This window comes from Palaemon carinicauda, chromosome 20 (assembly GCF_036898095.1).
Source record: "Palaemon carinicauda isolate YSFRI2023 chromosome 20, ASM3689809v2, whole genome shotgun sequence".
Lineage (NCBI taxonomy): Eukaryota > Metazoa > Arthropoda > Malacostraca > Decapoda > Palaemonidae > Palaemon > Palaemon carinicauda.
In genome coordinates this window covers 39,193,666-39,211,369 of record NC_090744.1, presented here as the reverse complement: position 1 = coordinate 39,211,369, position 17,704 = coordinate 39,193,666, and the positions used below count along the sequence as shown (strand labels likewise).

At 35.9% G+C, this 17,704-nt stretch overlaps 1 protein-coding gene across 1 annotated transcript in view; it reads left to right on the top strand.

Moving 5' to 3' along the window:
* The window catches only part of LOC137659743 (dynein beta chain, ciliary-like), a gene marked incomplete at its 5' end in the record, with an annotated part of 223,797 nt that overhangs the window by 52,195 nt on the left and 153,898 nt on the right, over positions 1-17,704 (top strand). The window contains 9 exon segments of the mRNA XM_068394556.1: positions 777-896; positions 2,592-2,734; positions 3,299-3,500; positions 10,078-10,302; positions 10,928-11,138; positions 12,337-12,464; positions 12,819-12,967; positions 13,847-14,129; positions 15,060-15,233. Of these exon segments, the coding sequence (XP_068250657.1) occupies positions 777-896; positions 2,592-2,734; positions 3,299-3,500; positions 10,078-10,302; positions 10,928-11,138; positions 12,337-12,464; positions 12,819-12,967; positions 13,847-14,129; positions 15,060-15,233 (1,635 nt within the window).

Below are 17,704 nucleotides of genomic sequence, written 5' to 3'. Positions count from 1 at the left end.
TATTCCATCTATAAGTCTAAACTAATTCTTTTCCACTAAACATTGAACATCTGTTAAAATAAATTGTTTTAGCAGATTAAAAATGGGAAATTCATATTTTATATGACTGTAAGCCTTACTTCTTTTATCTTATGCAGTAATAGTTATTTGAATAAACTAAAGATGATATTAGATAAAATCAAGTCAAATAACTTGTTATTTTAAGGGAAATTTATCTGATTATTGGATCATTGATTTGCCTTGCTATGAATATGGAAAAGACTAGAATAACAGCCTGGTGATAATAGATTAATAATTTTTATTCATTTTGAAATATAACAATTTAGTTCTTCGCTAATTTTAAGATTAGAATATCCAAATCAACTTCAATATACGCCCCATAATATGTATTTGTTAGTATTTGTATTAATTACTTATGGATTTGCTCATTATTTATCCTAAAACCTCCTTGGAATTAATGGGAATTGTTACCATTTTCCCTTAAATTTCTAAGCAAATTTTCTTCAGTTAACTCTTAATTATACCTAATTAGTCTCAATATTCTTATCATCATTAGCAAAATCATCTTGTTTCTTGCTAAGACGTATTGAAAGTTGCATATTCTAACAACAGAAACATTTTTGAATCATTACGTCTCGGAGTGAGGAAAATGTTTGTGAAAATCTCTCCATTCCTCGAATTGGGTAAGTATTTTTTATTGTTCATATTCTCGAGAATTCATCACTGATCTCCTCCTAGCATCACGGCACTAATGGTTTTCTTGTTCCTTCTCCCAGTCTTGCGGAAATATCTACAAAGGACTGGCACAGACAGGCGCCTGGGGATGCTTCGACGAGTTCAACCGGATCTCCGTGGAAGTCTTGTCTGTGGTTGCTGTTCAAGTCAAGAGTGTACAGGTAATAAGAGTTTCGCCAAGAGAGGCATTTTCTACTTGATAGTGATCTTGATACTTTAAGCCGTACCGTTTCTGGCTCTGGAGGGCACCGACTGTAGTCTGCTAACCTCTGCGTACTTTTTCCATGCCTAGGTTAACAGGGGTATGAAGGATTTTTTGAAGTTTTCATGTCTTCGCCTTTCTCTACCCAACAAATGCGGTATTTGGTCTTTCGGTTTGTGAGGCGGGGTTAAAACCTTTTAGTCACGCCCGTCAATAATAATAATAATAATAATAATAATAATAATAATAATAATAATAATAATAATAATAATGAGAAGATGAAGAAGAAGAAGAAGAAGAAGAAGAAGAAGAAGTCAAAGGGATTATTCTCATTGTAGGCCTAAACAACCAGTGCCAAGGGTTTAAGAAGCAAAGCAGCCATGTTGAAAAAAAAAAAAAAAAAAAAAAAAAAAAAACTCATTATGAAATAACAAACGTACGCTACATACTGTAATATTTCCTATTTGTATGATATTGATTCAAATTATGGAATGACAAGAACTTCATAATACTCTTAAATTGGACGAAACTGTATAACAACAGATGTGTGGAATATATATATTCGTGGTTCAAACACAGTTAACCTGTAATATTTCAAAAGTTTTTTTATTGCATTACATGATCGTTCCCGAAGAATATTCATTTTGGGGTTACATAGATTAATCTCTTTATTCTTGAAGGATATCTTGGTGTTTGACAGTTCCATTAAAAAGTAGTATGTTGTTGCATGTCAGTCATGTAGGAAATGTATAAAAGTACTTAATCCATTTAGAAAAAAATAAGAATACAGTTAGTTTTGTCCATCTCCAAAAGGTGTGTGAATGGCATACCATTTCACTTATGCATTTTCTATTACTGTAAGTGCACTGTTTCTTGCAAGGTGTCAATATTCCGGGGTTATCATTGGTGGTTGATATAACAGTCATGCTAACAGTCATTCAACTTTTTATTTTCCCCGCAGTCTAATAATTTACATTATTTCCAGTTGCAAAACCTGGTACAAGTTAGTAGATCTACTTATTATCACAAAGATAAAGACTGTTTGTTTTTTGTGGGAAATAGATGACTAAGCAGGGATTCCCAGCTTAGAGTTCATGTAACCCCAGGCACCAGTGGTACATCTTTACTCTTCAGGGGGTACGCTAAATCTGAAAGAATAGCTAGTACTGCGCAATACTCGAGGAGGTCTGCTATGAAACTGGATAAAATTTTTAAACTATATCAATATCATTGGTTCTCTTTTTCATACTCAATTTTAAAGGTACACAGGACTCTATATACAGTAAATGCCCAAGGGGTACAGAACAGAAAAGGTGTGAACCCCAGACTTAGACCTTTTTCACGGAATTCATTAATGTCGGACATTTTAGTAGCAGGTTTATCTATTAACAGTCAAGAGATTTGATTCTTTTTCTTATAGTTTCATCAAACTCGTATAAATAAAAGAGAGAGAGAGAGAGAGAGAGAGAGAGAGAGAGAGAGAGAGAGAGAGAGAGAGAGAGAGAGAGAGAGGGATTACAATTGGTACGACAGGGCATAATGTACCCTTACACACTATAGAAGATTCCAGTTCTTTAAAAGTCTTGCTTTTTCGTATCCAAATAACAAAATGCAAAAAATTAAAGAAAATTAAAAAAAAATCAATTTTCTCCAGGATGCAATCCGTAATCGAAAGGCGAACTTCGACTTCATGGGCGAGACCATCCGTCTGACGCCTACAGTTGGCATTTTCATTACCATGAACCCAGGCTACGCTGGAAGGACAGAACTCCCGGAAAATTTGAAAGTTTTATTCAGGTAACAAATACTGTTTCTTTGGCTACAGTTTTAGGAGCTCAAATTTCTTGTACGTTTTGTTTTTAAATATATTATGTAAATCTTATGTTGGTGTTTTTTTACAAATTAACGTCGTTTTGTTTATCTTAAACATATTATTACTATTATTACTAGCTAAGCTACAACCCTAGCTATAAGCCCAAGGGCTCCAACATGGGAAAAATAGCCCAGTTAGGAAAGGGAACAAGGAAGTAAATAAACAACATGAGAAGCAATGACCAATTAATATGGAGTATCTTAAGAACAGTAACATTAAAATTGATGTTTTGTATATAAACTAAAGAAAGATTTATGTCAACCTGTTTAATTTGATTTGCCTAATACGGAAACCTATTTATATAGAGATTTTGATTTCTAGTTTATTTCAGTTGAACATAGTTATGTTATAGTGATAGTCCTTTTCCTTTCGATAATAGACAATTATATATCAATTTACGAAACCAGATCTCTGATGAATAATATATGAACCAACAGAATATTGTTTTTTTCAAAGTAAAACAAACTCTATCTCATCTCCTATTCCAGACCTTGTGCAATGGTGGTGCCCGATCTGGAACTCATCTGCGAAATCATGTTAGTGGCAGAAGGTTTCATCGAGGCTAAGATTCTGGCCAGGAAATTCATCACTCTCTACAGACTCTGCAGGGAACTCCTCTCGAAGCAGAGTCATTACGACTGGGGACTCAGGGCCATCAAGAGTCTGCTGGTAGTTGCTGGGTCCTTGAAGGTTGGTTTCAAGGAGTCTCCTGGTAGTTGTTGGGTCCTTGAAGGTTGGTTTCAAGGAGTCTCCTGGTAGTTGCTGGGTCCTTGAAGGCTGGTTTCAAGGAGTCTCCTGGTAGTTGTTGGGTCCTTGAAGGTTGGTTTCAAGAAGTCTCCTGGTTGTTGTTGGGTCCTTGAAGGTTGGTTTCAATGAGTCTCCTGGTAGTTGCTGGGTCCTTGAAGGCTGGTTTCAAGGAGTCTCCTGGTAGTTGTTGGGTCCTTGAAGGTTGGTTTCAAGGAGTCTCCTGGTAGTTGTTGGGTCCTTGAAGGTTGGTTTCAATGAGTCTCCTGGTAGTTGCTGGGTCCTTGAAGGTTAGCTTTAATGAGTCTTTGTATTTGGTGGGTCCTTGAAGGTTGGTTTCAATGAGTCTCCTTGTAGTTACTGGGTCCTTGAAGGTTGGTTTCAATGAGTCTCCTGGTAATTGCTGGGTCCTTGACGGTTGGTTTCATTGAGTCGCTTGGTATTTGCTGGATCCTTGAAGGTTAGTTTCAATGAGTCTCCTGGTAGTTGCTGGATCCTTGAAGGCTGGTTTCATTGAGTCTCCTGGTAGTTTCTGGGTCCTTGAAGGTTAGTTTCAATGAGTCTCCTGGTTGTTGCTGGATCCTTGAAGGCTGGTTTCAATGAGTCTCCTGGTAGTTTCTGGGTCCTTGAAGGTTAGTTTCAATGAGTCTCCTGGTAGTTGCTGGATTCTTGAAGGCTGGTTTCAATGAGTCTCCTGGTAGTTTCTGGGTCCTTGAAGGTTGGTTTCAATGAGTCTCCTGGTCTTGAGGGTTGGTTTCAATGACTCTCCTGGTAATTGCTGGGTCCTTGAAGGCTGGTTTCAATGAGTCTCCTGGTAGTTTCTGAGTCCTTGAAGGTTAGTTTCAATGAGTCTCCTGGTAGTTTCTGGGTCTTTGAAGGTTGGTTTCAATGAGTCTCCTGGTAGTTGCTGGATCCTTGAGGGCTGGTTTCAATGACTCTCCTGGTAGTTGCTGGGTCCTTGAAGGTTAGTTTCAATGAGTCTCCTGGTAGTTGCTGGGTCCTTGAAGGTTGGTTTCGATGATTCTCCTGGTAGTTTCTGGGTCCTTGAAGGTTGGTTTCACTGAGTCTCCTGGTAGTTGCTGGATCCTTGAAGGTTGATTTCAATAAGTCTCATGGTAGTTTCCGGGTCCTTGAATGTTGGTTTCAATGAGTCTCCTGGTAGTTGCTGGGTCCTTGAAGGTTGGTTTCAATGACTCTCCTGGTGGATGCTGGGTCCTTGAAAGTGGGTTTCAATGAGTCTCCTGGTAGTTGCTGGGTCCTTGAAGTTTGGTTTAAATGAGTCTCCTGGTAGTTTCTGGGTCCTTGAAGGTTAGTTTTAATGAGTCTCCTGGTAGTTGCTGGGTCCTTGAAGGTTGGTTTCGATGAGTCTCCTGGTAGTTGTTGGGTCCTTGAAGGTTGATTTCAATAAGTCTCATGGTAGTTTCTGGGTCCTTGAATGTTGGTTTCAATGAGTCTTCTGGTAGTTGCTGGGTCCTTGAAGGTTGGTTTCAATGACTCTCCTGGTAGTTGCTGGGTCCTTGAAGGTTGGTTTCAGTGAGTCTCCTGGTAGTTGCGGGATCCTTGAAGGTTGATTTTAATAAGTCTCATGGTAGTTTCTGGGTCCTTGAATGTTGGTTTCAATGAGTCTCCTGGTAGTTGCTGTGTCCTTGAAGGTTGGTTTCAATGACTCCTGGTAGATGCTGGGTCCTTGAAAGTGGGTTTCAATGAGTCTCCTGGTAGTTGCTGGATCCATGAAGGTTGATTTCAATAAGTCTCATGGTAGTTTCTGGGTCCTTGAATGTTGGTTTCAATGAGTCTTCTGGTAGTTGTTTGGTCTTTGAAGGTTGGTTTCAATGACTCTCCTGGTAGTTGCTGGGTCCTTGAAAGTTGGTTTCAGTGAGTCTCCTGGTAGTTGGTGGGTCCTTGGAGGTTGGTTTCAGTGAGTCTCCTGGTAGTTCCTGTGTCCTTGAAGGTTAGTTTCAATGAGTGTCCTGGTAGTTGCTGGGTCCTTGAAGGTTGGTTTCGATGAGTCTCCTGGTAGTTGTTGGGTCCTTGAAGGTTGGTTTCAGTGAGTCTCCTGGTAGATGCTGGGTCCTTGAAAGTGGGTTTCAATGAGTCTCCTGGTAGTTGCTGGATCCATGAAGGTTGATTTCAATAAGTCTCATGGTAGTTTCTGGGTCCTTGAATGTTGGTTTCAATGAGTTTCCTGGTAGTTTCTGGGTCCTTGAAGGTTAGTTTCAATGAGTCTCCTGGTAGTTCCTGGGTCCTTGAAGGTTAGTTTCAGTGAGTCTCCTGGTAGTTACTGGGTCCTTGAAGATTGGTTTCGATGAGTCCTGGTAGTTTCCGGGTCCTTGAAGGTTGGTTTCAATGACTCTCCTGGTAGTTGCTGGATCCATTATGGTTGATTCCAATAAGTCTCATGGTAGTTTCTGGGTCCTTGAAGGTTGGTTTCAATGATTCTCCTGGTAGTTTCTGGGTCCTTGAAAGTTGGTTTCAATGAGTCTCCTGGTAGTTGCTGGATCCTTGAGGGCTGGTTTCAATGAGTCTCCTGGTAGTTCCTGGGTCCTTGAAGGTTAGTCTCAATGAGTCTCCTGGTAGTTGCTGGGTCCTTGAAGATTGGTTTCGATGAGTCCTGGTAGTTTCCGGGTCCTTGAAGGTTGGTTTCAATGACTCTCCTGGTAGTTGCTGGATCCATTATGGTTGATTCCAATAAGTCTCATGGTAGTTTCTGGGTCCTTGAATGTTGGTTTCAATGAGTCTCCTGGTAGTTGCTGGGTCCTTGAAGGTTGGTTTCAATGACTCTCCTGGTAGTTTCTGGGTCCTTGAAAGTTGGTTTCAATGAGTCTCCTGGTAGTTGCTGGATCCTTGAGGGCTGGTTTCAATGACTCTCCTGGTAGTTCCTGGGTCCTTGAAGGTTAGTTTCAATGAGTCTCCTGGTAGTTGCTGGGTCCTTTAAGGTTGGTTTCGAGGAGCCTCCTGGTAGTTTCTGGGTCCTTGAAGGTTGGTTTCAGTAAGTCTCCTGGTAGTTGCCGGATCCTTGAAGGTTGATTTCAATAAGTCTCATGGTAGTTTCCGGGTCCTTGAGTGTTGGTTTCAATGAGTCTCCTGGTAGTTGCTGGGTCCTTGAAGGTTGGTTTCAATGACTCTCCTGGTAGATGCTGGGTCCTTGAAAGTGGGTTTCAGTGATTCTCCTGGTAGTTTCTGTGTCCTTGAAGTTTGGTTTCAATGAGTCTCCTGGTAGTTTCCGGATCCTTGAAGGTTAGTTTTAATGAGTCTCCTGGTAGTTGCTGGGTCCTTGAAAGTTGGTTTCAATGACTCTCCTGGTAGATGCTGGGTCCTTGAAAGTGGGTTTTAATGAGTCTCCTGGTAGTTTCTGGGTCCTTGAAGTTTGGTTTCAATGAGTCTTCTGGTAGTTTCTGGATCCTTGAAGGTTAGTTTTAATGAGTCTCCTGGTAGTTGCTGGATCCATGAAGGTTGATTTCAATAAGTCTCATGGTAGTTTCTGGGTCCTTGAATGTTGGTTTCAATGAGTCTTCTGGTAGTTGTTGGGTCCTTGAAGGTTGGTTTCAATGACTCTCCTGGTAGTTGCTGGGTCCTTGAAAGTTGGTTTCAGTGAGTCTCCTGGTAGTTGCTGGGTCCTTGAAGGTTGGTTTCAATGAGTCTCCTGGTAGTTGCTGGGATCTTGAAGGTTAGTTTCAATGACTCTCCTGGTAGTTCCTGTGTCCTTGAAGGTTAGTTTCAATGAGTCTCCTGGTAGTTGCTGGGTCCTTGAAGGCTGATTTCAATAAGTCTCATAGTAGTTTCTGGGTCCTTGAATGTTGGTTTGAATGAGTATCCTGGTAGTTGCTGGGTCCTTGAAGGTTGTTACTATGACTCTCCTGGTAGTTGCTGGGATCTTGAAGGTTGGTTTCAATGACTCTCCTGGTAGTTCCAGTGTCCTTGAAGGTTAGTTTCAATGAGTCTCCTGGTAGTTGCTGGGTCCTTGAAGGTTGTTTTCGATGAGTCTCCTGGTAGTTGCTGGATCCATGAAGGCTGATTTCAATAAGTCTCATGGTAGTTTCTGGGTCCTTGAATGTTGGTTTCAATAAGTCTCATGGTAGTTTCTGGGTCCTTGAATGTTGGTTTCAATAAGTCTCATGGTAGTTTCTGGGTCCTTGAAGGTTAGGTTCAATGAGTCTCCTGGTAGTTGCTGGGTCCTTGAAGGTTGTTTCGAAGAGGCTCCTGGTAGTGTCTGGGTCCTTGAAGGTTGGTTTCAGTGAGTCTCCTGGTAGTTTCTGGGTCCTTGAAGGTTGGTTTCAATGACTCTCCTGGTAGTTGCTGGGTCCTTGAAAGTTGGTTTCAATGAATCTCCTTGTAGTTGCTGAGTCCTTGAAGGTTGCTTTCAATGACTCTCCTGGTAGTTGCTGGGTCCTTGAAAGTTGGTTTCAATGAGTCTCCTGGTAGTTTCTGGATCCTTGTAAGTTGGTTTCAATGAGTTTCCTGGTAGTTTCCGGGTCCGTGAAGGTTGGTTTCAATCAGTCTCCTGGTAGTTGTGGGATCCTTGAGGGTTGGTGTCAATGAGTCTCTTGGTGGTTGCTTAGTCCTTGATCTGGGTAACTGATCTACTTTGGCTGCCGATTAAAACGGGAATTGATTTTAAAATATGTACAATAACCCACCAAGTTATCAGAACCGGTCGTCCAAAATATCTAAGAGAATTGCTACATATTGTACAACCAACAAATCATCCTGACACGAGAATAATTATAGATGGTTTCAAATTATCAGAACCTATATACATGTCCACTGTAGGCTCTAGAGTCTAGAGCCTTTTGATATGCGGTCCCAAGACTATACAATAGGCTCCTACGAGATATCCGAATAATTAAAGATATTATTATTATTATTATTATTATTATTATTAATTGGTAAGTTACAACCCTAGTTGGAAAAGCAGGATGCTATAAGCCCAGGGGCCCTAACAGGGAAAATAGCCCAGTGAAGAAAGGAAACAAGGAAAAATAAAATATTTTAAGAACAGCAATAACATTAAAATAACTATTTCCTATATATACTATAAATACCTTAACAAATCTAGAGGAGGAGAAATTCGATAGAATAGTGTTCCCAAGCATACCCTCAAGCAAGAGAACTCTAACCCAAGACAGTGGAAGACTATGGCACAGAGGCTATGACACTACCCAAGACTAGAGAACAATGGTTTGATTTTGGAGTGTCCTTCTCCTAGAAGAGCTGCTCACCATAGCTAGAGAGTCTCTTCTACCCTTACCAAGAGGAAAGTAGCCACCGAACAATTACTGTACAGTAGTTAACCCCTTGGGTGAAGAAGAATTGTTCGGTAATTTCAGTGTTGTTAGGTGTATGAGAATAGAGGAGAAACTGTTAAGAATAGGCCAGACTATTCGGTATAAGTGTAGCAAAGGGAAAGAACCGTAACCAGATAGAAGGATCCAATGTTGTACTGTCTGGCCAGTCAAAGGACCCCTTACCTCTCTAGCGGTAGTATCTCAACGGGCGGCTGGTGGCCTGGAAACTGATGACTCTTATTTTGCGAGTGTTTTGACAGCGATGATCAAACAGTAAGCGAACAGTACTCATTGTGAAATGTTAAATGTTCCCGAATGAACATCATAAAACAACCGTGGAGGTCCTGTAGAGACTAGGGTTCCCCTGCTGTACAGGACCAGATAAGCAGCCCTTAAAGTAAATAAGCAAGTAAAGTAATGAGTCCCCTGGTAGTTGCTGGGTCCTTGAAGGTTGGTTTCAATGAGTCTCCTGGTAGTTCCTGGGTCCTTGAAAATGGTTTCAATGAGTCTCCTGGTAGTTGCTGGGTCCTTGAAGGTTGGTTTCAGTGAGTCTCCTGGTAATTGCTGGGTCCTTGAAAATGGTTTCAATGAGTCTCCTGGTAGTTGCTGGGTCCTTGAAGGTTTATTTCAATGAGTCTCTTGGTAGTTGTTGGGTCCTTGAAGACTGATTTAATTGGTTTCCTGATCTTCCTTACGAAATATAGTAACGAAGAGATAATCAATGAGTTTTATGGGAGGTTCTATATCAAGTGCATCCAATGAAACCTTTAGAATACGAGAAACAGAAACTTTTCGGATTGTTCATTAAGAGAAAAAATATACTTATTGTATTGTGGGCATTTTCAAAGGTCTCATTTTCTCCCTTTGGTGGGGCACTTTAATTCTCAATGGTAGTTTTGAGCTTTCTTGAATCTCTAACATTTCTGTCAACTGTTTCATCATTCAACAGTTTTTACTCTATTTACCGTCAGGTAAAACTTGATCATATGTAGAATTAAAATATTGTTCTCAATTTCATAGACAGTTTTTCCTAAACGAAAAGTTTCAGAGAAATATTGATATGACTTCTTAGAAATCTTATTTTCTCTAAATTCATAACTTTGTTTGTATTCAAACAAGGGTAATCAAGAATCAACTTCTTAATGATACATCATGAAGTATAGGAAGAATATGTTTGTATTTCTATATTACTAGAACACAAAAGAATTTATTTTTTTTACTTTCGTTCGTTCCCTTAGCGCGAAGATCCTGAACTCCCTGAGGACCAAGTGCTAATGAGAGCATTGAGGGACTACAATGTCCCCAAAATCGTGACAGACGACGTCCCTGTGTTCATGGGTCTCATTGGAGATCTCTTCCCAGCTCTGGACGTCCCTCGAAAGAAAGATTTAGATTTCGAAAAAGCTGTCAAGGAAGCAGCGGTTGACCTCAAGCTTCAACCGGAAGATAGCTTCATACTGAAGGTAAGGAACTGCTATTCTTTTTAGTTTATAATTTCCAGGTACAGTAGACACAGCTTTTATATTCTCATTCAGGTATATTCAGAATGATGAGTACTATAGGTCATTTTTGCCAATTCTGCATTATGCAAATACTACAGTGGACTTTAAACTTCTCTATTTCTTATTAATTTGTTCATGCTTTCCACTGAACCCTTGAAATGCGAATAGAAGTTTAATGAAAAAAAGTCTTCCTCTCAGATGGGATTCGAACCCATACTGATTAGGAGATAAGCTGTACTTACCAATTATAATCCGAAACAGTGTTCGATTATGCATATTTAAACCAGACTCCAGTGTTGACAGTCATAACACCCCACCCTCTCTCTCTCTCTCTCTCTCTCTCTCTCTCTCTCTCTCTCTCTCTCTCTGCAAAATTCTAGAGATAACTGACTTCAAAATCATTGATAAACAAGATAATCAAATAATCATTAACGGAGTTGTAAGTTAGAGGTAATATCGAGTGTTTTTTTTTTCTTTTCTTTTTGCTCAACTTCCACTTGTTTTTGAACGAAGTAGATTTTCACTTATATTCAAATATCAGACTATGAAACTGAAATTGAATTAACTTTCTCCTCTGGTGCCACAGGTTGTACAGCTGAAGGAGCTGCTAGTAGTCCGCCACAGCGTGTTCATCATAGGACAGGCCGGCACTGGCAAGACGCAAGTTCTGCGCACTTTATTCCGGACGATGGTCAACATGAAGACGAAACCGATCTGCTTCGACTTGAATCCAAAAGCTGTTACCACAGATGAGCTCTTCGGTTACATAAACCCATCTACTAGGGAGTGGAAGGATGGTAGGTTGAGTTGAACTTTACATTGGCATTCTCTTGCTTGAGGGTACACTTGTACAAACTATTCTATTTTATTTCTCTTCCTCTTTATTTTGTTAATGTTTTTAGAGTTTATATAGGAGATATTTAGTTTGATGTTGTTACTCTTCTTAAAATATTTTATTTTCCAATTCCTTTCCTCATTGGGCTATTTTCCCTGTTGGAGCCCTGTCCTTATAGCATCCTGCTTTTCCAAATAGGGTTGTAGCTTAGCAATTAATAATAATAATAATAATAATAATAATAATAATAATAATAATAATAATAATAATAATAATAATAATAATAATGTCTCTATGGGGATGTTTGGAAAGAATTATCGCGTTTGGTTTATAAATGAATTTTGAAAAATCCAATGACCATAATAATGTAATTGACAATGATACATCAGTGCAAAGTCAATCATAATTAACAATGCACTTATAACTTTCATAAGGTTTAAATAAGCAATGATGATTACGCCCCTTTGTTGATATGTATTTCTTCCTTACTTATATATACCAACATCTGATATAGATTTTGTAAAATTCACCCGGCTATTAAAGGCTTTGACGGTCAAAAACATATGTTTAAGGTATACATGCTTTGCAAATACTGTTTATTCAAGGGTTGTGGTGGCCTACTGGAAACGTCCATACCTCAAACTCGTTAGTTCCTTTAGTGTCTGCAACCTCACCCTCCTTGTGAGCCAAGGATGGATGATATGAGGGAGCCTATAGGTCTACCTGCTGAGTCCTCAGCAGCCATTGCCTGGCCCTCCATGGTCCTAGCTTGTGGGGAGAGGCGGCTAGGGCGCTGATCATATGTATACAGTCTCTAGGAGTCTAGGGCATTGTCGAGCTTACTATAATCAATCTTTTTTAGTGAGGCAGATTTGCACCGACTCGCAGGGGTGCTCTTTTAGCTCGGAAATTTTCCTTATAGCTGATTGGTCGGAAATATTTTTGTCCGAATACTTCCGACCAATCAGCTATCAGGAAACTTTTCCGAACCAAAAGGGCACCCATGCGAGTCGGTGCAAGTCTGTCTCACTGAAAAAAATTGACTATAGGGCAATGTCACTGTCCTTTACCTCTGTCATTCATGAGTGGCCATTAATATCTTGTTATCCATTAATTTGTTGAATAAATTAATCATTCATCTTTTTTCTCTTCTGTCAAAGGTCTATTTTCGAACTTGATGAGGGAACAGGCCAACATGACAGGGGACTGCCCTAAGTGGATAATCCTGGACGGAGACATTGATCCCATGTGGATCGAATCCCTCAACACACTTATGGATGATAATAAGGTTAATATCACTGTTATTTAAGTAGTGAATTATTTCTTTGATGGTATTTGAAGATTGTCGTTCCGAATTTTTCGAGGCGTGAATATTATAGGGATACCCTAATACCGTATTTGATATATATATATATATATATATATATATATATATATATATATATATATATATATATATATATATATATATACAGTATATATATACATATATAAATATGTATATATGTACTGTATATATACATATATATGTATAAATATATATATATATATATATATATATATATATATATACAATTGTGTCTGTCTTTGTTATTTGATAGTTTAGCTCCTAATATAACTAAAATCAAACTATCCCCAACAGATTCTCACCCTGGCCAGCAACGAACGTATTTCGCTGACCCCACACATGAGATTACTCTTCGAGATTAGCCATCTGCGGACGGCGACACCCGCTACAGTATCCAGAGCTGGCATCATCTACCTCAATACTGGCGATCTGGGATGGAACCCGTAAGTTCGAACACTATATATTCATCACCATTATCACTATCCTTAGCATCATAGTCTTTGTATTTGTGAGCTATTGATTATAATGATCTTGGAACATGATGTCTGGTCACGGATTTTTTTTTTTTTTTTTTTTTTTTTTTTTTTTTTTTTTGAGGCCAGATTGTCAATTGTGAGTGGCGATTTATGTATATGTTATGGAATGAAAAACGAATGGAATAAGTGAAAATTTATATGCAGATGTATATATCATTGACAAGATCAGAAATCTGTTTATTCAATTCAGGTTGTTACATTACTTCTCTGTTGGACTCAAATTACACACACACACACACACACACACACACATATATATATATATATATATATATATATATATATATATATATATATATATATATATATATATATATATATGTGTGTGTGTGTGTGTGTGTGTGTGTGTGTGTGTATTTTCAGTTAAAATTCTTATTATGTTGATTTTCATGTAATATCAATGTTATAACTAAAATCTGGGAATTATTTTTTGGGGGAAACATTACTTAAAAGTTGAGTATGGGTTTCATGAAAATCCATTGAATTAAGAATGTCCAGTGCGGTGTCTTATGCTGTTCAATATGTCAAGTTTTAGATAAATTTAATTAGCATTTATTTCAATCTCAAATATGTTTTGATGATTGTTTTTTCATGCTAGGTCTGCCTTGAACCCTAGATCAATGTGTAAAGTTATGAAGACAAATCGAGATGGATGATACAAGTAGTGACTTGTGATGAAGAGTCGTCTGACCTTATATTCTTCATTTATTTCAGCACCAACTTGATTTAGGTTTTGCTCATTTAGAAAATGATATTTATAGCTCTGCATGTATTTCAAAACAACAGTTACGTCACAAGTTGGATTGACAAACGCGAGGTGCAGAGCGAGAAGGCAAATTTGATGGTCCTCTTCGACAAATACATACCGACTTGCTTGGACATTCTGCGCATGCGCTTCAAGAAAATAACGCCCATCCCGGAGATCAACCACCTGATGATGCTGTGTCAGCTGCTGGAGTGTCTGCTGACACCGGAGAATGCCCCTCCCGACAGCCAGAAGGAAGTCTACGAAACCTACTTCGTCTTCGCTGCCGTCTGGGCCTTTGGCTCGGCTCTCTACCAAGATGGCGTATGTTACCATTAGTTTTAATTACTGATTTCCTCTTAACCTTTCTATATCTCCTTCAGATTGAAGACTTTTCAGTAGAGTATATGAAATACAACGAGGATCGCATTTTCGTAGTTTATTCAAAATCTTCAGTTTAAGCCTTTGGTTAAAGAAACGATAAATTTGTTTTTTTTATTCTGACCACTACAGCACCATTTCGACTCTGTTTTGTCTTTACCATTATGAAATAATATTTACTGGAAACTTGAAAAGTTGGCTGCCACAAGGGCTTTAGCATTTAGTGAAAATTGCCTAAAAGAAAGACTATGCTCAGAGAACACACACACACACACACACACACACACACATATATATATATATATATATATATATATATATATATATATGTATATTATGTATTATATATATTTATATATATACCTACATTCATACATATATATATATGTATATATATATATATATATATATATATATATATATATATATGTATGAATGTATGTATATATATAAATATATATATAATATACATATATATATATATATATATATATATAAACATATATATATAAACTATATATATGTGTGTGTGTATGCACTCTATATATTCACAGTATATATATAAATATATACTGTATATATATATATATATATATATATATATATATATATATATATTATAGTATATATACATATACATATATATGCATATATATACATATATATGTATATATACATACATATATATATACATATGTATATGTGTATATATATATATATATATATATATATATATATATATATATATATATATATATATATATATATATAGCAGATATTCATGTGTTTATGTATGTGTGTGCATGTGTGTGTATACACGCAGAACACCACATCCTTTATTTCACAAACCAATCTCCTTACGAATCCTCTCAGAACGTAGACCACCGCGTGGAATTTAGCAAATGGTTCCAACTGGAATTCAAGTCGGTGAAATTCCCAGCAACCGGGAATGTCTTCGACTACTTCATTGAACGCGAAACGCTGAGGTTTGCTCCCTGGACCGAGAAGATTCCAAGATTCGAACTTGACCCCGATACTCCTCTGCAGGTAAGATCACATCATGGCCTACTATTAATAACATTATTGAAAATGATAAAATTATTAAGATTAATATCATTTTATATTTAAGATTAATATCTACAATACAAAATTCCCTCAAATGTTATTCTAATTTAGATTTGGACGAAAGAAATATTTCTGCTTTAGCTATAAATGCTCTTTCATTTTGGCCTAATGAGATAGAAAAGATTATTCTTTTCGTTGAAATTATTCACTTTTCATAACTGGTCTTTAGAGATATAAAAAGGATTTATACATCAATGATGAATTAGTATTTAATTCCATGACTGTTCTAAGGCGTTATGAAATAGAGCTTATATTCAAATGATAGATTATTAATCACTCTTCATGACTGGTCTGGGGATGAATTAAACTATTGCTTAAAAAGTTTAAAATATCATCTAAGGAGAAAGATGCATAAGAAATTAATAAGGAGTCTATAATAGCGGTAAATTGAATGAATTATATGCATAAGAAATTAATAAGTAGTCTATAATAGCGGTAAATTTAATTAATTATATGAATAAGAAATTAATAAGTAGTTTATAATAGCGGTAAATTTAATGAATTATATGCATAAGAAATTAATAAGTAGTCTATAATAGCGGTAAATTTAATGAATTATATGCATAAGAAATTAATAAGTAGTCTATGATAGCGGTGAATTTAATGAATTATATGCATAAGAAATTAATAAGTAGTCTATAATAGCGGTGAATTTAATGAATTATATGAATAAGAAATTAATAAGTAGTTTATAATAGCGGTAAATTTAATGAATTATATGCATAAGAAATTAATAAGTAGTCTATAATAGCGGTAAATTTAATGAATTATATGCATAAGAAATTAGTAAGTAGTCTATAATAGCGGTAAATTTAATGAATTATATGCATAAGAAATTAATAAGTAGTGTATAATAGCGGTAAATTTAATGAATTATATAAGTAGAGAGTATTCCATATCTTATAAGGATAATTTATTTCAATTAGGGTAGTTTTAAAAGCATATTTTAAAGAAATTACTCTTTTGTTTCTTTTTTTTCTTTCTATAGAATACATCTGTACATACTAGTGTAAATATGCAAAGATGACTAATAGCTCTCTAGTGTAAAAGTCGATTGAATTAACTGCCTACACGAGACTACAAAATGTAGAATTTGTAGATTCTTTTACGGATAAATCTTATTAAAACCTGTAGATACTATAATCAAGAACGTGCTTGAACTTAGAATATTAAATATGTAATCGTAATCAGCAAATGTTGCATGAGTATTTAAGATGTATGCACACCGTGGTGTGCTTTGATTAAAAAAAAAAAATGACTGAATTTTGTTATGAATATCATCAGTCTAATCACTAGGTTGTAAGACAAGCTAATTTGTGAAAAAAAAAAAAAAAAAAAAAAAAAAAAAAAAAAAAAAAAAAAAAAACATTTAAATGTATGTATAAGAAATGTTTTAAAATATCTCTATCCCTCTTGCGCATTAGCGTTACAAATATATATATATATATATATATATATATATATATATATATATATATATATATATATATATATATATATATATGAATATATATATATATATATATATATATATATATATATATATATATATATATATATGTATGTCCATATACATACATATATATATATATATATATATATATATATATATATATATATATATATACACACACATATATATATGTGTATATATATACGAATATATATATATATATATATATATATATATATATATATATATATATATACAGTATAGAAATATATATACACACACATATATATATATATATATATATATATATATATATACACACATACACACACACACACACACACATATATATATATATATATATATATATATATATATATATATATATATATATATTCCCCCATCTAAGTGCGCTGAAGTATGTTATATGATTTCATTCTTGCTATTCAAAAAACTTTTTAGTTTTTATAACATATATATTCCATAGACAGGTTAATATCTATCTTTTTGTACGTATCGTGAATTTTTTTTATATACCACGAATTCATGTGAACAACTTGAATTCATTGTACTGTATTAGGAACTTAGATTAAGCTGAAACCAATAATTCATTAGAAAAGATTCAACACTGGTATTTGATGAGAACTTTATTTGGCGAGTAAATAATAAAGCGTTATTGATTACCTCAATCGAATTATACATTTATTACACTATTCTAATTTTTTCTTTGAATGCTTTCACACGATTACATTTTCTCTAATTGCGTCTGATTATGCTTAATAATGTAATAATCAATGCTACCTGTATGTTTTCTCTTATTCAAGGCTTCGCTGGAATGTAAAAGTGATATGATTCACTATAGAATATTATTTCAATATCTGTTCATCTTCATTTTTATCAGTCACGTGTAAAGTGTACCTATCCACTAAGGATTACATGC